Consider the following 20704-nt stretch of genomic DNA (forward strand, 5'->3'; position numbering starts at 1 on the left):
GGTTGGAACCAAAAATCTCAAATTTGGACTCATCAGACCAAAGGACAGATTTCCACCGGTCTAATGTCCATTGGTCGTGTTTCTTGGCCAAAACAAGTCTCTTCTTCTTATTGGTGTCCTTTAGTAGTGGTTCTTTGCAGAAATTCGACCTTGAGGCCATGATTGGGAGTCCCATAGGGCGGTGCACAATTGGCCCAGCGTCGTCCGGGTTTGGCCGGGGTAGGCCATTATTGTAAATAAGAATTTGTTCTGAACTGACATGCCTGGTTAAATAAAGGTTAAATTAAAAAAAGGTATGATTCACGCAGTCTCCTCTGAACAGTTGATATTGAGATCTGTCTGTTACTTGAACTCTGTGAAAAATTTATTTGGGCTGGAATCTGAGGTGCAGTTAACTCTAATGAACTTATCCTGTGCAGCAGAGGTAACTCTGGGTCTTCCTTTCCTGTGGCGGTCCTCATGGGAGCAAGTTTCTTCATAGCGCTTGATGGTTTTTGCGACTGCACTTGAAGAAACTGTCAAAGTTCTTGAAAAGTTCTGGATTGACTGAACTTCATGTCTTAAAGTAATGACGGACTGTCGCTTCTCTTTGCTTATTTCAAATCAAATCAAATCAAATTGTATTGGTCACATACGCATGGTTAGCAGATGTTAATGCGAGTGTAGCGAAATGCTTGTGCTTCTAGTTCCGACTATGCAGTAAAATCTAACAAGTATTCTAACAAACAACACAACAACTACCTTATACCAAATAGGGTCATCTTCTGTATACCACCCCTACTTTGTCACAACACAACTGATTGGCTCAAACGCATTAAGAAAGAAAGAAATTCCACAAATTAACTTTTACCAAGGCACACCTGTTAATTGAAATGCATTCCAGGTGACAACCTCATGAATCTGTTTGAGAGAATGCCAAGAGTGCGCAAAGCTGTCATCAAGGCAAAGGGTAGCTACTTTGAAGAATCTCAAATAAACACTTTTTTGGTTACTACATGATTATTACATGTGTTATTACATAGTTTTGATGTCTTCACTATTATTCTACAATGTAGACCTGACTGGGGCAAAGGTTCACCTTCCAACAGGACAACGACCCTAAGCACGCAGCCAAGACAACTCAGGCGTGGCTTTGGGAGAAGTCCCTGAATGTCCTTGAGTGGCCCAGCCAGAGCTATGACTTGAACCCCATCAAACATCTCTGGAGAGACCTGAAAATAGCTGTGCAGCAACGCTCCCCATCCAACCTGACAGAACTTGAAAGGATCTGCAGAGAAGAATGGGAGAAACTCCCCAAATACAGTTGTGCCAAAGCTTGTAGAATCATACCCAAGAAGACTGGAGGCTGTAATCACTGTCAAAGGTGCTTCAACAAAGTACTGAGTTCAGGGTCTGAATAGTTATGTAAATGTGATATTTCCGTTTTTTCTAAAAACCTGTTTTTGCTTTGTAATTTTGGGATATTGGGTGTAGATGGATGAGGGAAAAAACAGTTTAATCAATTTTAGAATAAGGCTGTAAACTAACATACTTTACAAAGGCACTGTACATCCCTGTTAGTGAGCATTTCTCATTTGCCAAGATAATCCATCCACCTGACAGTTGATTAAACAGCATTATCATTACACAAGTGCACTTTGTGCTGGAGACAATAAAAGGCCACTCTATAATTTACAGCTTTGTCACACAACACAATACCACAGATGTCTCAAATTTTGAGGGAACGTGCAATATGCATGCCGAAAGCAGGAAAATCCACCAGAGTTGTTGCCAGAAAATTGAATGTTAATTTCTCTACCGTCAAATCAAATCAAAGTTTATTTGTCACGTGCACCGAATACAACAGGCGTAGGTAGACCTTACAGTGAAATGCTTACTTACAGGCTCTAACCAATAGTGCAAAAAAAGGTATTAGGTGAACAATAGGTAAGTAAAGAAATAAAAACAACTGTAAAAAGACAGTGAAAAACAGTAGCAAGGCTATATACAGTAGCAAGGCTATAAAAGTAGCAAGGCTACATACAGACACCGGTTAGTCAGGCTGATTGAGGTAGTATATATATTCATGTCATTTAGCAGATGCTCTTATCCAGAGCAATTTGCAGATGCAATTAGGGTAAAGCGGGCACATTGGCAGATTTGTCACCTAGTCGGCTCAGGGATTCAAATCAGCGACCTTTTGTTTACTGGCCCCACACGCTTAACCTCTAGGTGTAAGGAGTGGAGCAGATACGGAGAGTCAAACATTTAATAGGGAACAGACATAGAACAAGACAGGAATAGCGCCAGAACACGGGTAACAGGGACATATGACAATCCCGAAGCAGGGAACAGAGCTTGGGAACAGACATATAGTAATTGAGTCCAAGTGAGTCCAATGATCGCTGATGCGCGTGATGGGGGGAAGGCAGGTGTGCGTAATGATGGTGGCTTGAGTGTGTAATGCTGGAGATCCGAGCGCCAGGGGGAGGAAGAGCGGGAGCAGGCAATGACACTAGGCTACCTGCCTCCATCTATGTATGTACTATATATATATATATATATATATATATATATATATATATACTGTATATGTATATGTTTTGTATGCAAGGTGTATGTGAGTTTTCTGCTATAAGGAGTAGTGCCCCATTGCAGGATCCATGGATCGTGCCCAATGATCATCACTCCATCACTCTTTCTCCACCTCTGCCTCTTACATTGGTGGCAGCAGTGGGATGGCCTTTGAAGGAGTTTACCGTTGGCATGGGCTTGGTTCAAATGGGAGGAAAGTTTGAGAGAGAGGGGTAATTCTGTAACATGGTGTACGTGAGAATACTACTGCCTATGCCCAGGATAGTGCTCTCACATTTGCACCACAGGATCCATAGATGCCCCTTACATTTCACTCTCTCTCCACACTAACCTGTTACATACATTATGCCATAGACATTGGTCAGTATAGGGGTATCTTCCAGTACTGAGCGATGGAGACCACCCCACCTAATTCATCTACAATGTAGCGGAAACACTGGAAATGGTAGGTCACTAAAATAATTAAAAACATTTGTATACAAGTTCAAAAAGTACATAAGCCGTCTGATATACAAAACTGCCCAAACATATGTAACTTCATATTGTTTATTTTTTTAAATACTGCAGTCCTTACCAAATCAATGTTAATGGTAACCATTTTAAGACAACATTGAATAATTTAATGTTTCCTTGAGCATATAAAAGGAATATCAAGTTAATGTCTGTAAAGCCTTAAGAGGCCTCTAATACTTCACTGTTTAACACAGATCACGTCCGTCATGTGGTGTCAGCCAACTATAGTGCATTTCTACAGAGAACCGCAGCAGTTCAATTCAACATTCCTACATGCATTATTATCCACATCATTCCTTTATACTGAAGGCAAAAGCATGCTAAAATTCAATATACAGCCTTTTCTTTGTAGATTTCAAAAATCATTCCATAACACGGCATGTCAGTTAATGGGTTAATTAAGCAATAAGGCACGAGGGGGTGTGGTATATGGCCAATATACCACGGCTGAGGGCTGTTCTTATGCACGACACAACGCGCAGTGCCTGGATATAGCACTTAGCCGTGGTATATTGGCCATATACCACAAACCCCCAAGGTTCCTTATTGCTATTATTAACTGGTTACCAATGTAATTACAGCAGTAAAAATAATGTTTTGTCATTCCTGTGGTATACGGTCTGATATACCAATGATGTCAGCCAATCAGCATTCAGGGCTCGAACCACCCAGTTTATAATGAGAGATAAATATTTTCACTAAGATTACAGCCTCTTCAATTGCATATGACAGAGGTGGGATATTGTCAAATAAAGCAGCAGCCTCAACCAATTTTTGGCACTGAATAGCTAAATCAAATCAAATTTTATCTACTCATCCATTTCCCTGCAAATGGTGTATTTGGCAATAAAAAACTGGGGTGCCTTTTCAGTTGTACACAACATATTTTGTTATACAAAAGTGAAAAGTTCTTCATGCTAAAACAACTCTGCACTATGAAATAACCTTATGTTCCTTGAAAGTCAATTTGAATACAATCATTGTGCAAATGATTGATTTTAAAATGTTTCTAATCCATTTCTTAATATATTAAATAGTTCTTACAAAGGGAGTGTAAAATCCAGTTAATAAGATACAATAATAAGGCATTCTCCTTAGAAGTTGTAATAAAGGTTACATTTATGACCGCCTGGAAAATGTGTCCAACCCGTTCTCCAGATACTGTAGACTTACTCAACCAATATTGAAAATCAACCTAGATCCATTCTTCAGTCTATGTTGTGCCACCAAAGCAGCATGATGATTACCAGAACACATAATGACCTACTATCCTTATTCTGCCAATTGTTATGAATTAATTTACAAACTGGCAAATTAATACTGGGAACACTTGGAGGCCATTTTGCAGTTATAACATGGTATAATGGAAGCCATCCAATGAAGCTACTTGAGTGAGTTATGAAATGGGAATGTGCAGTAGTAAACTCTGATTTTACATGTACTTTAAATACTTGTAGGCATGTTGTTCCAATGTACCGAGTCAATATGGTTGTACATCGTTTAATAAATCAGTCACATGCAATAAAGCCAGGCAGAGTATTTCCAGTACAGAAGGTGAAACCACATAGCTCCTCTCAGCAATTTCACAGTCCAACAGGGTCACAACGACAGAGGAGCTCCACAGTTAGGATCCTTCCTGGATCTTTGACTGTGATTGGTCGTTCCGTGGCTGCTCCTCTTCTGCCTCTTTCTGATTGGCGGGGTTGTTGCAGTTGCTGTTCTTGCTGTTGTCAGCATTGCCGTGACTGCTAGCGCTGCCCAATCGTGACGAAGCCACCACGGCCTTTACTGCAGCCTGTCAACGAACACACAAAACACAGTATATCATTCATTGACACAGTTTAGGATTCATGTGTAGGCCCACTCTGACTATGCTGATGAATCTAGGTATTATAGCAATCATGTAAACTCAGCAAAAAAAGAAACATCCCTTTTTCAGGACCCTGTCTTTCAAAGATAATTAGTAAAAATCCAAATAACTTCACAGATCTTCATTGTAAAGGGTTTAAACACTGCACCTGTGGAACGGTCGTTAAGACAAACAGGTTACTGACTGTAGGCGTTAACGTCACAGTTATGAAAACTTAGGACACTAATGAGACCACGTGTAACAACACCTGCACAGGATCGGTACATCCGAACATCACACCTGCGGGACAGGTACAGGATGGCAACAACAACTGCCCGAGTTACACCAGGAACGCACAATCCCTCCAACAGTGCTCTGACTGTCCACAATAGGCTGAGAGAGGCTGGGCTGAGGGCTTGTAAATTTAGGCCTGTAAGGCAGGTCCTCACCAGACATCACCGGCAACAACGTCGCCTATGGGCACAAACCCACCGTCGCTGGACCAGACAGGACTGGCAAAAAGTTATCTTTACTGACGAGTCGCGGTTTTGTCTCAACTGGGGTGATGGTCAGATTCGTGTTGATCGTCAAAGGAGTGAGCGTTACACTGAGGCCTGTACTCTGGAGCAGGATCGAGTTGGAGGTGTAGGGCCCGTCATGGTCTGGGGCGGTGTGTCACAGCATCATCGGACTGAGCTTGTTGCCATTGCAGGCAATCTCAACCCTGTGCATTACAGGGAAGACATCCTCCTCCCTCATGTGGTACCCTTCCTGCAGGCTCATCCTGACATGACCCTCCAGCATGACAATGCCACCAGCCATACTGCTCATTCTGTGCGTGATTTCCTGCAAGACAGGAATGTCAATGTTCTGCCATGGCCAGCGAAGAGCCCGGATCTCAATCCCATTGAGCATGTCTGGGACCTGTTGGATCGGAGGGTGAGGGCTAGGGCCATTCCCCCCAGAAATGTCCGGGAACTTGCAGGTGCCTTGGTGGAAGAGTGGGGTAACATCTCACAGCAAGAACGGGCAAATCTGGTGCAGTCCATGAGGAGGAGATGCACTGCATTACTTAATGCAGCTGGTGGCCACACCAGATACTGACTGTTACTTTTGATTTTGACCCCCCTCCCCCCCTTGGTTCAGGGACGCATTATTCCATTTCTGTTAGTCACATGTCTGTGGAATTTGTTCAGTTTATGTCTCAGTTGTTGAATCTTGTTATGTTCATACAAATATTTACACATGTTAAGTTTGCTGAAAATAAACGCAGTTGACAGTGAGAGGACGTTTCTTTTTTTGCTGAGTTTGTTTGTCTATGCTTGCATTCAAAATACATTCAAAAGGATCTTGACACAAATACACAATCATGAGTTTAAAATGTCCTGTCATCAATAAATTAGACAAGGTACTACTTGCCCTCAATCACCGTACAAAATCCTATTGAGAAACGTTGTTTTGCATCTACCTTGAGTTTTCGGCGTGCATTGAACTCCTGCAGTTTCTTCTGAGCAGTGTCCATATGGGCTGAGTTAACTGCCTTCCCAGTCACCCAGGGGTGCTCCAGCGCTTGCAAGGTCGTCAGCCGTTTATTTGGATCCTGGACAATTAGCTTTCTCACCTACAGGACAGCAGTACGTACGTAACTGGGTCACTGAGACTGAATTTATTATTTTCTTGGTTTCTGTCCACATAACAAGTCGGCCCAGTTCATAATGTGGAGATAAGTCAGAATGTACAGTAAGAGATGGATGATGTATGTCTTGTTTGCCCTGCATTTCTACCTTTTTTACATTATTTGATAATCAGACACACCAATATTTATTTTATTTAACTAGGCAAGTCAGTTAAGAACAAATTCTTATTTACTATGACGGCCTAGGAATAGTGGGTTAACTAACTGCCTTGTTCAGAGCAGAAGACATATTTTGACCTTGTCAGCTCTGGGATTCGATCTCGCAACCTTTTGGTTACTAGTCCAACGCTCTAACCACTAGGCTACCTGCCGCCCCCAACATGGACACACTCACACTGACATTTCACCTGGGAAACATTTCACCTGACCCAGTGGTACAATCACAGATGATCCATTATATTGACCGCTCTAACAATGAAAATAAACGTCTTCAAAAATGGAAGGCAGTCAGGAGGAGGTAAGATCAAGTGGGACCATTCTAGCCAATGGCACAACTCTGATAGAAAGTGTTTTTTTCCCAAAGTTGCCGGGATGTCACATGTCCTATTTATATCAGTAAACTCGTAAAAACCTAAGCATTACGAAACTTCTATTTGATCAAATAAGGCACTGCATCTCAGTGCTTGAGGCGTCACTACAGACACCCTGGTTCGAATCCAGGCTGTATCACAACCAGCCGTGATTGGGAGTCCCATAGGCTGGCGCACAATTGGCCCAGGGTCGTCCGGGTTAGGGTTTGGCCGGGCTAGGCAGTCATTGTAAATAAGACTTTGACTTGCCAAGTTAAATAAAGGTAACATTTTAAAAAACAAATACATTTAAATTCAACACTCATTAACCTCCATACAAAACTCATCTCTTGGTGAGCAAAAAATGAGGAAAAGCACCACTTGCTGCAGCTTGTCACTTCCTGTCTTCTACAATGCAGCCAGCAGGTCTCCCACTGAACTAGGTTTTCATTCTCCACCAATTACTGATTTATCAATTACGCCTAAGTACCAGGGGAACATTTTTGCCAGCGCGTGACTGTGGTAACCTCAGGACCCCAGGGGTGTCTTAACTAAGAACCAAACAGAAACAAACGGATGCAAGCGGAACAAAACTGGATGGGACCAACCTGAATTTGTCCAATAGAAACTCTAGTTTTCATTGAATAACATTTTGCAACAGACAAAAAGTTTTGCGACAGAATTGGCATCATGAATACACCCCTGGTAAAAGTCATTCAAACTCACCAGGTCCTTGGCGTTGAAGGACACATTGTCCCACCAGGGGGAGACAAACTCATATTCACAGTTGAGGATCCTCTTGAACATGTACTGGTCCCCTCTTTCATCGAAGAACGGTTCAAAGCCACATAGCCTTTCAGGGAGGATGAAATACGAGGCATACATCAACCACAGACAGCTCCTGTCTATTGATTCAATAGCTGGCTACAGTCTGACAGGATCTGATAGCCGCAGGGGCCTAAGCTACAACTCTATTAGAGGTGCAATCCTCCTTGCACTAAGGCTTTGTAGTCACACACTCTTATTCTCCCAGATTGATGTGCCTTTAAAATATGTTATTTTTACAGTTTAATATTCATTAACTAGTAGGGAGTCTGTATACCAGCGATTCTTCTGAATGCTGTTGCTAGCAGTTACACTACCGTTTCCTGGTTTGCTGTATAATGGGGAACTCACAACCACATACTGAATCAAATATGTATACCAATCAGTATGTGAAAGAAACAAAATCACTCAGAAGCTATACAACAGGAATGCACCAACACCCTTGGTTCAGAAACCAAAATGGCCGAAAAATACAACTCAAAAAGGGTCTGCAATTCCTCAAAGAAAGAACACAAAAATTATTGATGTATTATTTTTTGCTGCTAACAAATGAACAAAACTGTTGTGTGTAAAAATAACCGATGTCTTTTAATGATGTGATTCAGGGTTCAAGTAAACTTTTGAGGGGCTGGTATCCCTTACAAGATATATGTGATAACTCCCACCGACCACACGTCAACCTCAGGTCCATAAGCACTTCCTCGCAGAATCTCTGGGGCTGGAGGGAGGGGAGGAAGGATAGATAGGGGGGAGATGAGAACAGGATGGAGGGTGGGAGGGAGGGAGGGGCAGCACAAGGGGGAAGGAGAGAGACAGTGGTGAAAATTCTTACTCAGTAATTATTTATCCAAGGAAAAATGTACTATGTAGTATGTGGATAAACATTAAACAATATACACCCTGTCCTCATTGTAAACTTCTCTGCTCAAATCTTGGCAAGTTAAGCATGCAACCAAAACAAGAAACATCTGCTTGGTCTGAAATGGCAATCTCTAATCCTGTAGCTAGCAAATATTATGTTCCAAGTGAATGAAAAAGCATCACAGTAATGGGTTACAACTTACCACAGTATCCTGGTGTACCACAAACAGTCTTCATTGTGACCTGATCATCAATGACCTTCGACAGACCAAAATCAGCTGCAAAATGAAAGAGACAGAGCTATATTAAAAATGATGCCTCTTTCTGGAAGTCCTAATATCTGGTATTTAGAATAAAATAGTAGAATAGAATACCGGTAGAATAGAAAATAGTAATAGATCATTCCAATAGAACATAATCGTTGGCATAGATTTCCTAACTATGTCTGATCAAGTCAGTTCTGTCTCTGATAGCACAACAGAGTCAATGGATGTTCTTTGGGATAATCGTAGTGAATCCCACAGGGTATTGAGTAAACCCACCAACCTATTTTGAGGGGAGCATCTGGTGCTGCGGTAGCGTATAGGAGGTTCTCAGGTTTCAGGTCTCGGTGCACCACGCCGTTCTCATGCAGGTACTGGATAAAGACAAAGACACAAGGCAACACCATAGCACCCAGGTGGCTGTATATGACTCCTACACACATCTTGTGCTATTGATTTGTCTGCTGGTGTGTATGGAGCTGGACTGTTTGAGGATTTTGGGATTCAGCACCGCCGAATAATTCGGTGCCCGCTCCCACAATTCATTTTCTACAGAGAACCATAATATTCCTGCTTTATAGTGCACTGTTGAAAATGGTCTATGGATAAACAAAATGCAAAGTTGAATTATCTTATCATTGCCTATTCTGAGCCGTGTATTACACTGTGTGTGTGTGTGTGTGTGTGTGTGTGTGTGTGTGTGTGTGTGTGTGTGTGTGTGTGTGTGTGTGTGTGTGTGTGTGTGTGTGTGTGTGTGTCAGTCACCAGATGCCAACCCAATTGAACACTGCTGGAGCGACACCTGAGTAAGCGTTTTCCACCACCAATAATTTGTTTTGGTGGAAGAATAAAGTCGCATCACTCCAATAGAGTTCCAGAGACTTGTAGAATCTATGCCAAGGGGCATTGAAGCTGTTCTGGCAGCTAACACCCTATTAACACACTTTATGTTGGATTTTCCTTTATTTTGGCAGTTTCCTGTACACTGTGCTATGATACTGTGTTCTGGACATACGCATGATTTAAAGTGTGTTTTAAACTATTCTTGGGTTTAGCGAGTACATTCACCAGTGTTAACACAGTAACTCATCAAACAAGGCAATGTGGGACATAGAAGTCTACACAGTTACAGAAAACAGCAGCACAAGGCAGCTACTTTGATAAGCTGCCCATTGAAAAGACGAGGTGGGATTCAAGTGAGGGAAAGCAATATGTTCAAAGACTTTGTAGTGTCATGGATAAGGTATAGAGTATAGAGACCTACTCTACAGCTCACTGTCTTGATAATGACATCTGTTTGTAAAGCAACCTATTGTATAACTTATCTTCTGCACACTGTGGGTGGGTTAGTGGTTATGCAAATCCCTAGTTTCTTATGTAACATTAAGCTGTTAAAGAACCACATTCCATTCCATTGGAATGAAAATGCTAAGCATCAAGGTTAGTACTGAATGAGCTATCCTTATTATGCAACAAAACAGTCATATTTTCTCATTGGGAATGGCTAGGTTGAATAGACCTCGTTCACAGTGAATGAAGGCATCATTTTCTCCCCACACTATGTATTGTGACAACCCCTCTGTGTAATGGCTCTGTGATGTCAGAGGGGAGTTCTCCTCTCCTGCACAAAGCTCTATGGAGCTGACACAGATAAGGTGTCCTCTCTCATCTGACAAGTATAGTGTGGGATGGAGGGATGAAGAGAAGGCAGGAGGGAATACAGTAGCCCCCACCACACACACACATACCACCACAGATATCTCAGGTCTCCCACGGCTGCCATAGCACCACTCAAAATAAGATTTTCTGGCCAATAGGCCAACGACACAGCTCGGTGTTCTCATTGACAGTGGATCTCTTCTGCCAGAGAAAGTAAAGTACATGAGAGGTGGGCGAGGCGATGTATTTGGCCAGTGAGGAAAATATTACCTCTCAATCTTAAATCTCAACATCAAGAACCTTACCTAGCCTAATACCGCCTTTTACAGTAAACAACTTAACAAATCTAAAACGTGGTTCCAGATTCTCCCTGTTCAAAATAATAAACACATTGGGATACTAAGATAACACCAAATGAGAAGCCTATAATAAAGGACTCAAATCTGTCACTAACGGAGTGGGGATTTGAGTGTAGACGTGCCAGTGAGATTGGCCGGACATGAGGCGACCAAGATGCTCCACTGGGACGTTAGCTAGATATCCAGATGGCTTTGATCATGTAACAGACAGACTGCAGAACCTCTCCACCGTTTCCGAAGTGGCCGTGTACACTGTAAATACATCACTCCCAATCAACACGGAACAGAGACTTCCTCGACGCTTGCTCAACAACACAAGGAAACTTTAAAAAGATCTGGAGGCTTCAGAAATCCCGTTTTTTTTCCTCCTCAGTCAGCTCGTTGGGAAACCAGCAGCTGTTTCAGACTGCCTTTTCAAACAAGCCCTGAACTGATTTCAATAGACCGCTGTGTTGCAAACTGCCGCACGGGGCGATGTGTGGAGAGTTGGTGACTGAACAAGGGGGACTTCTTACAGAAATCCTTTGTTTACATGTTGCTTATAAGTGCATTTCACACTACTTTTGGATTATAAATGGATTTTAAGGCTCGTATGAATGTCCTGCTTAATAGAATGTTTGTGTTGTCATTGCAAATCAACTGCATTATACTTTAAAAACACTTACAACTTCAACCAGTAAAATGGCTCTTTGGCTAGCCTATATCAATGAGCTAAGTTGTAGCATTCTAGCTAACAACTGCTGCATCCAATATAATCTTAGCAACTGTTCAAGCAAGAATCAAAACATCATTGTAAGCCTATGAGAACCCAAAACATGTATTCTGTTTAGAAGTAATAAAAACACATCTAGGCTATGTTGGAATGGGCGCAGTTGGCGATGGATTTGTTACTGCCGCGCGCATGTGTGCGTGACGTCATTGTGTCGTGTACTGGAAAATCGTACCTTTATTTAACTAGACAAGTTTGTAAATAAGAATTTGTTCTTAACTATGACAGCCTTCCGGGGAACTGTGGGTTAACTGCCTTGTTCAGTGGCAGAACAACAGATTTTTACCTTGTCAGCTCAGGGATTCGATCCAGTAACCTGGAAAGGGGTCTATGTGTTAAAAAATCACTGTTTAACTATTTAATCTCCTTAGCAACAGCAATCAAACAGAGGATCATGGAATACACTAACATGGGAATGCCTGTTCAACAGGACTCCTAACATGACGAAGAAGACATATGCCTTGGTGCATGTTGATGAGATGTCAAAGATAGCTATGGTTATGTGATGACTCAATGAAATCCAGCATACTTGATCCATTTACACTGTTGGTCCAACAATGCTGGTTCAAATTATAGTAAATGTAGGATTTGATTATGGAAAAAATATTCTATTGGTGCCATTTTGTTCTGTAAAATGTATAGACAAGGGGACAGGCTGAGTGAATGTGTGATGGTGCCGCCCAGCTCTGCAGGTCAAAAGCATTACAGTATGTCAAGAGTTTGCTAGACATTTATTAGCCTACTTTCTGACAGGTGTCAGAGGAAGGAAGTCAACTTACTGCAACAGCTTCTAATACTTGAATGACAGCATCAGCAGCATCCCGCTCAGTGTAAAAGCCCTTCTCCACAACCCTGAGAGAAAAATTTATTGTGATTGTTGCAACAGAGGAATGGTACAGAGTGTGTGTGGGTGCGTGTGACCATTAAGGCAGTTAACTAACCTTTCAAATAGCTCTCCTCCAGTCACAAGCTCCAAGACCAGACTGATCTCTGAAGGGGTCTCAAAGATCTCTTTTAGTTTGATCTGAAAGAAATAAAACAAAATACATAAATTTAGCATCAATAAAAAACATAATAACAATCGTTAATTCTATGCAAGGACAGCACCAAAGTGTGTAGAACCCTTACAATGTTTGGGTGAGAGAGTCGAAGTAGAACACCTATCTCTGTCCTAACTATCTTCTTATCCACCTGCAGAAACAAAACAGAAGTGGGTTAAGGAAGAAACATGTACCTGTTGTACTCTGGGTAAAAATATTACACTAAGAATATGATGAACATCCAGTAAGAACTCACTGTTTTCTTCAGTGTTTTCACTGCGTACGGCTTCAGTGTTCCCTTCTGTCGACATCTGCACACCACCGACGTCGCTCCCCTAAATGCAGAGGGAATACACAGTTAAGCTACAAGAACAACTGTCAAGTGGGTAGGGAGTAGCAACACATTGTGCACAACGCCCAAGATACTAACTCCTGGGAAATGGTGAATAGGCTTTGATGTAGTTCTTCTGTACTTCCATTATGGCTGGGTAGCCTACAGTGGCTACAATCTTAGAAAAAAAAGAGTTCCAAAAGGGTTCTTTGGCTGTCCCCATAGCAGAACCATTTTTGGTTCAAGGTAAAACCCTTTTGGGTTCCACGTAGAACTATCTGTGGAAAGGGTTCCACGTGGAACTTAAAAGGGTTGTACCTGGAACCAAAAATAGTTTTTCCAAGGGTTCTCCTATGGACAGCCAAAAAACCAGTTTAGGTTGTTTGAATTGTACTTCCATTATGGCTGGTTAGTACAATTGTCCAAAATAAACTAGGCAAATTCCAACACAATTCCATAGACCTATGCAGTACAACAGTAGTAGGCAGACATGGAGATTAGGCCTATATTCCTTCAGGTTTAAATATTGTCATGTGTTCAGTTGAAATGGGTCAGCAGTTTGTTCACCACTAGCTCTGGGAAATGAAAATCCCTGGGCCTCTCAGAGTAGGAGTGCCGATCTGGGATCTTTTTGGCCTTTTAGATCATAATGAATATGATTATATGGACAGGGGGGACCTGATCCTAGATAAGCACTCCTACCCTAAGACAAAGCTAACTAAGATCTACTTTAAATGTATTTAAACATAGTAGTTGTACAAGTAGTACTGTTAATTCTGAATATAATTCCACTTTGCACATATCATATTTTACAGGTATAACCTGTAAAGTGCCAGAGGAGTTGATAATGAGAGTTTAAAGAGAAGATTCCTTTAATGGGTCCAAGAATGCAAGAGGAATACACACTGTCCTGCAGTATGGATGTATATAAAAAGGTAGGCTAAATTCCAACGTGCAAATACATCTAATTTGGCTGCACAGCTTACAATTAGCAGGGAGAGGGAAGAGGCAGAAAGTGAGAGAGTGAGAGATAGGCAGCTTTTGTTTTCAGAGGAAAGCATCTGGGCTCTCAGGTGTCCAGACCACAATATTCACCATTACTACAGAACACTCTCTCCCCCTCTCTCACACCTCCACTCTGCCTCTCCCTCTCCCACACATTCACTCTCTCTCCTTCTCCTGCCTCCCTCCCACACATTCTCTCTCTACTTCAATATACAGTGCATTGGGAAAGTATTCAGACCTCTGCCCTTTTCCCACATGTTGTTACTTTACAGCCTGATTCTAAAACAGATTAAAGAAAATCTACACACCATAATGACAAAAGCGAAAACAGGGTTTTGGAAATGTTTAAAAAAGTGTTAAAAATAAAAAACTGAAATACCTTATTTACATAAGAATTCAGATCATTTGCTATGAGAATGGAAATTGAGCTCAGATACATCCTGTTTCCATTGATCATCCTTGAGATGTTTCTACAACCTGATTGGAGTCCACCTGTGGTAAATTCAATTGATTAGACATGATTTGGAAAGGCACACACCTGTCTATATAAGGTCCCATAGTTGACAGTGCATGTCAGAGCAAAAACTAAGCCATGAGGTCGAAGGAATTGTCCGTAGAGCTCCGAGACATAATTGTGTAGATGAACAGATCCGGGAAAGGGTACAAAAACATTTCTTCAGCATTGAAGGTCCCCAAGAACACAGTGGTCTCCATTATTCTTAAATGGAAGAAGCCTTCATCATTCTTAAATGGTTGTCCTTCCTTCCTGAAGGACAACCATCTCTGCAGCACTCCACCAATCAGGCCTTTATGGTAGTGTGGCCAGACGAAAGTCACTCCTCAGTAAAAGGCACATGGCAGCCCACATGGAGTTTGCCAAAAGGCACCTATAGGACTCTCAGACCATGAGAAACAAGATTCTCTGGTCAGATGAAACCAAGATTGAACTGTTTGGCCTGAATGCCAAGCGTCACATCTGGAGGAAACCTGTGACCATCCCTACAGTGAAGCATGGTGGTGGCAGAATCATGCTGTGGGGATGTTTTTTTAGTGGCAGGGAATGGGAGACGAGTCAGAATCGAGGAAAAGATGAACGAAGCAAAGTACAGAGATCCTTGATTAAAACCTGCTCCTGTGAGCTCAGGACCTCAGACTGGGGCGAAGGTTCACCTTCCAACAGGACAACGACCCTAGGCACACAGCCAAGACAACGCAGGAGTGTCTTCGGGACAAGTCTCTGAATGTCTTGAGTGGCCCAGCCAGAGCTTGGACTTGAACCCGATCGAACATCTCTGGAGAAACCTGAAAATAGCTGTGCAGCGACGCTCCCGATCCAACCTGACAGAGCATGAGAGGATCTGCAGAGAAGAATGGAAAAAACTCCCCAAATACAGCTGTGCCAAGCTTGTAGCGTCATACACAAGAATACTCTAGGCTGTTATTGCTGCCAAAGGTGCTTCAACAAAGTACTGAGTGTAGGATCTGAATACTTATGTAAATGTGATATTTCATTATTTTTTAATAAATTTGCTACATTTTCGAAAAACCAGCTTTTGCTTTATCATTATGGGGCATTGTTCCACACCTTCTTTCTCTCTCTCTCTGTCTCTCTCTTCTCCTCTCTCTCTCGGCCAGTGGGGAATACCATCACGGCTGGTCCATGTGAACAGACATAAGGCAGGCATGACAGCCAGATCACAGCTTCAATCTAAGCAAAACATCCAAGAGTCTGAGGAGAAATGCTAGACTTGGACTGTACTCTGTCATTGTGCAATGGAGCTCAGGGGCATAAGCTAGGCCTATCTGAGCAAATGATGCAAATCAAATAAACAATAATTGCAAAATATCATCAAATTGTTATCAGGCTGACTAGATGACCTCATCCTAGTGTACCATCCTCCCTCTTAGGATCCCTCCCTGTAACGTCTACAGTCCCTCATTTTGTTAAATCATTCAATGTTAATGTCGTACAGAACAGAGGGATCTATATTCATGTGTTTGCCCTGCTTGTATGAGACCACTTTACTGCACAACGTTGAAAAGACCCTTCATTGGCAAAGGAGTAAGAGTTTGAAATACACAATGAAGAAGTGAAGAGGTAATAGCTATCAACAGTTAGTGCACTCCTTCCAAAAAAAATAACATTGAAATCTGATTTGACCTGAACAAAGGGACGTCTTGTATTATCATGCTTCTACACCTGCATTGCTTGCTGTTTGGGGTTTTAGGCTGGGTTTCTGTACAGCACTTTGAGATATCAGCTGATGTACGAAGGGCTATATAAATACATTTGATTATTGTATTATCATATCCTCCATTTTCCTTATATTATCGTCCGACAAAATATGTCTAAATGTCTGAGTCAGTTCTTGAATAAACAACCCATTTATTCCATTCATTTACTCATTCATTTTCATCAATGCATGCCTTAATCCACTTTATAAATCCACCTCCTAATTCAACTTCTTCCTGTATTGTTTCGGTCATCCTTATTTCATGATTTATTTAACATTGTGTTGAGCCAGCAGAGAAAAGCATTATTTCATCCTGAAGTCATTGTACAGACAGCAGATGAGTGAAGATGCTGGTTCGTTTAGCTTGGAAAGATGACACCCTGAGAATGAAGTTTTTTGTTGCTGTCAGTTCTAGTGCTAAGATGTACAGAGACTGGCAACAGAGATCTACACATCCAGTAAACTGAACAGAGATCTACACATCCAGAAAACTGAACAGAGATCTACACATCCACTAAACTGAACAGAGATCTACATATCCACTAAACAGGACAGAGATCTACACATCCAGTAAACTGGACAGAGATCTACATATCCACTAAACTGGACAGAGATCTACACATCCAGTAAACTGAACAGAGATCTACACATCCAGAAAACTGAACAGAGATCTACACATCCAGTAAACTGGACAGAGATCTACATATCCACTAAACTGGACAGAGATCTACACATCCACTAAACTGAACAGAGATCTACACATCCAGTAAACTGAACAGAGATCTACATATCCAGTAAACTGGACAGAGATCTACACATCCAGTAAACTGAACAGAGATCTACATATCCACTAAACTGGAAAGAGATCTACACATCCAATTGACTCAAATGGTGTCAATTAGCTGAAGCTTCTAAAGCCATGACATTCTGGAATTTTCCAAGGTGTTTAAAGGCACAGTCAATTTAGTGTATGTAAACTTCTGACCCACTGGAATTGTGATACAGTGACTAAAACGTGAAATAATCTGTCTGTAAACAATAGTTGGAAAAATGACCTGTGTCATGCACAAAGTAGATGTCCTAACCGACTTGCCAAAACTATAGTTTGTTAACAAGACGTTTTAATGATAGCGTTTTAATGACTCCAACCTAAGTGTATGTAAACTTCCGACTTCCACTGTAACTATCAGATTGTTCTTCTACATCATGGCCAGCGAGCTCCATCCCAGATCAGTGATGAGTTCCAGTAATCGACTAATGGATCATATTCATCATTCTGGAATGGCCATATCCATCCACAGTACCAAGATAACATCAGAATGGTTTATTGGGGGGAAATCTGCAAAAGTAAATCACACTGAAAGTAGGACATTTAGTAGCAATGAACAAGACAAACTCATATAGCTAATCCCATAAACAAAATTATACAGCAAATCCAATAAACAAGCTCAAATAGCTAATCCCATAAACAAAGTCATATAGCTAATCCCATAAACAAGTTTATATAGCTAAACCCATCAACAAACTCCAATTGCTAATCCCATGAACTCAAAATGCAACACTACTTTAGGTGGGACAATATTGCATTTAGGAGGGAATAAAACAAAACCCGACCCTAAGCAAAAGCAGTGACATTGATACATTGTGGGAGGCAACAAGTATGCCAAGGGAGACTAAATAAAAGTGGGCTCAATTGTTTGAAATGTGAATGTTTGTCATACTCCTTTATTTTAAGGCATCTTAATTTAATTCTCTACAAAAATCTTAATATGGTACAAATTAGATGAGTTAAGATAAGAACTGTCTATGAAGAGGATGACACAGACAATAGGATTTTTATTTATTTTATTTAACCTTTAGTTAACTACGCACTAGGATAATAATAATAAAGCATCTGCAATCTGAATGGCATTATACGATCCCCCTGGAAACCACACTGACCTCACCCTCTTCAGTTAATAAGTGACAGGCAGAATCCACTCCCATTTATATCACCATTATGAAGTGAGACAAATGTCGGACAAGTGGAATATGATGACTGCAAATGTCACTCACAATTTAAGATATCGACAACCTTATTTCAGATGCCCATTGTTTAAAATAAATGTCTCATTAATCTTTTACACAACTGATGGTTGTCGTCCTCACCAGGACTGTACAGGATTAGTGCCTGTCATGTGGCTTTACACAGCATGAATGAAAATAACAAATTAACTTCAATTTTTAAAAACGACTGGTTCTTTTCAGTCATAGTTATTGGAATTTAACTCATGTAGAGCTTTTACAAAATGTATTTGTCGTAAAGTGCATTACAGCAAACAGGGCCTAAACTCTCATAAGAGATTTAGATTATTAATGCTACTCAACAATATGACTATGTAACTACAACTGTCGAAGTTACACCAACTGAATGAAACTCAAATAAACCCTCAAGCTTTTCTAAACCAGCAAAACAAGTAATCTGAATGAAGGCATATCTTTGCTGTTGCAGCTCATTGCTGCCTTACTCACACAGCATTATGTAATCCCAGCAGAGATGCTGCTGCTCCTCTCAGGAGCAAGACGAGCTACATTCATGCATTCAGCTGGGGCCACTGCCTGTCTGCTCAGACACATAACCAAATAGCTTCCCTCTGGACTCCGATTGAGAATGCTCAAAGTCCAAAACTTTAACTGTGTGTGATGGTATAGCTGGGGCTAGGAGTTATTCCAGACCACGTGAATTGAGCCTGGAAAAACTTGAGCCCTAGGTAGGTAGCCCATAATGATTCCTGATCAGAATAAACACCTGGCCCTAGTGATGGTATAAGGGCTCTATGGTATTTGTCCCCATGTGCAGTTGCAAACCGTAGTCTGGCTTTTTTATGGAGGTTACGGAGCTGAGCGGCCTTTCAGGTTATGTCGATATAGGACTCATTTTACTGTGGATATAGATACTTTCGTACCTGTGTCCTCCAACATCTTCACAAGGTCCTTTGCTGTTGTTCTGGGATTGATTTGCACTTTTCACACCAAAGTACATTCATCTCAAGGAGACGCGTCTCCTTCCTGAGAGGTATTGTAACGCTCGTCGTAGGTGGAAGAAGAGGAGGACCAATGCGCAGCGTGGTAAGTGTCCATATTGTTTTAATACGAATACAGAACAAAAACAATAAAACGACAAAACGAACAGTCCTGAACGGTGAAGCAAAACACAGAACAGAAAATATAATCACCCACAACTCAAAGGTGAAAACAGGCTGCCTAAGTATGGTTCTCAATCAGGGACAACGATTGACAGCTGCCTCTGATTGAGAACCATACCAGGCCAAACACAGAAATACCAAATCATAGAAAAAAGAATATAGACTGCCCACTCAACTCACGCCCTGACCATACTAAAACAAAGACATCACAAAGGAACTAAGGTCAGAACGTGACAGTACCCCTCCCCCCAAAGGTGCGGACTCCGGCCGCAAAACCTGAACCTATAGGGGAAGGTCTGATTGGCCGTCTGTGCGCGGTGGCGGCTCTGGCGCGGAACGTGGACCCCACTCCACCATAGTCTTTGCCCGCTTCTTTTCCCGCCTCAGTGGTGCCTTTAGAGCGGCGACCCTCGCCGCCGACCTCGGACTGGGGACCCTAGCAGCGGGCCCCGAGTGGACGGGAGATTTCGGCAGCGCCGGACAGGCGGGAGACTCCGGCAGCGCCGAAGTGAAGGGCGACTCCGACTGCGCCGGAGTGATGGGCGACTCCGACTGCGCCGGAGTGATGGGCGACTCCGACTGCGCCGGAGTGATGGGCGACTCCGACTGCGCCGGAGTGATGGGCGACTCCGACTGCGCCGGAGTGATGGGCGACTCCGACTGCGCCGGAGTGATGGGCGACTCTGGCAGCTCCTGACAGACGGGCGACTCTGGCAGCTCAGGACAGACGGGCGACTCTGGCAGCTCAGGACAGACGGGCGACTCTGGCAGCTCAGGACAGACGGGCGACTCTGGCAGCTCAGGACAGACGGGCGACTCTGGCAGCTCAGGACAGACGGGCGACTCTGGCAGCTCAGGACAGACGGGCGACTCTGGCAGCTCAGGACAGACGGGCTCGGGCTTCCTTGACCGCCGTGCCAACTCTATTCTCCGGTATCCCTCCTCGCACTGTTCCAGAGAATCCCAGGCGGGCTACGGCACTCTCCCTGGGTCGACCGACAACCTTTCTATCTCGTCCCATGTTGTCACCTC

General features: G+C 42.4%; 2 protein-coding genes across 2 annotated transcripts in view; one reads left to right on the forward strand and one right to left on the reverse strand.

Moving 5' to 3' along the window:
• Positions 1-3106: 3106 nt before the first annotated feature.
• The window catches only part of LOC139422788 (calcium/calmodulin-dependent protein kinase type IV-like), a 31730-nt gene continuing 14132 nt past the window's right edge, over positions 3107-20704 (reverse strand). The window contains exons 2-11 of the mRNA XM_071174139.1: positions 13174-13252; positions 13006-13068; positions 12819-12901; positions 12657-12729; positions 9374-9464; positions 9031-9105; positions 8609-8684; positions 7868-7994; positions 6405-6557; positions 3107-4882 (exon numbers count right to left, since the gene is read on the reverse strand). Of these exons, the coding sequence (XP_071030240.1) occupies positions 4712-4882; positions 6405-6557; positions 7868-7994; positions 8609-8684; positions 9031-9105; positions 9374-9464; positions 12657-12729; positions 12819-12901; positions 13006-13068; positions 13174-13252 (991 nt within the window). The 3' untranslated portion in view covers positions 3107-4711. The remainder of the gene's footprint in view (positions 4883-6404; positions 6558-7867; positions 7995-8608; positions 8685-9030; positions 9106-9373; positions 9465-12656; positions 12730-12818; positions 12902-13005; positions 13069-13173; positions 13253-20704) is intronic.
• The window catches only part of LOC139422782 (E3 ubiquitin-protein ligase Praja-2-like), a 158015-nt gene continuing 142552 nt past the window's right edge, over positions 5242-20704 (forward strand). Inside the window, exon 1 of the mRNA XM_071174125.1 lies at positions 5242-5247. The gene's annotated coding sequence lies outside the window, so the exon portion shown is untranslated. The remainder of the gene's footprint in view (positions 5248-20704) is intronic.

Source organism: Oncorhynchus clarkii, chromosome 12 (genome assembly GCF_045791955.1).
Source record: "Oncorhynchus clarkii lewisi isolate Uvic-CL-2024 chromosome 12, UVic_Ocla_1.0, whole genome shotgun sequence".
In the NCBI taxonomy this organism is placed as follows: Eukaryota; Metazoa; Chordata; class Actinopteri; order Salmoniformes; family Salmonidae; genus Oncorhynchus; species Oncorhynchus clarkii.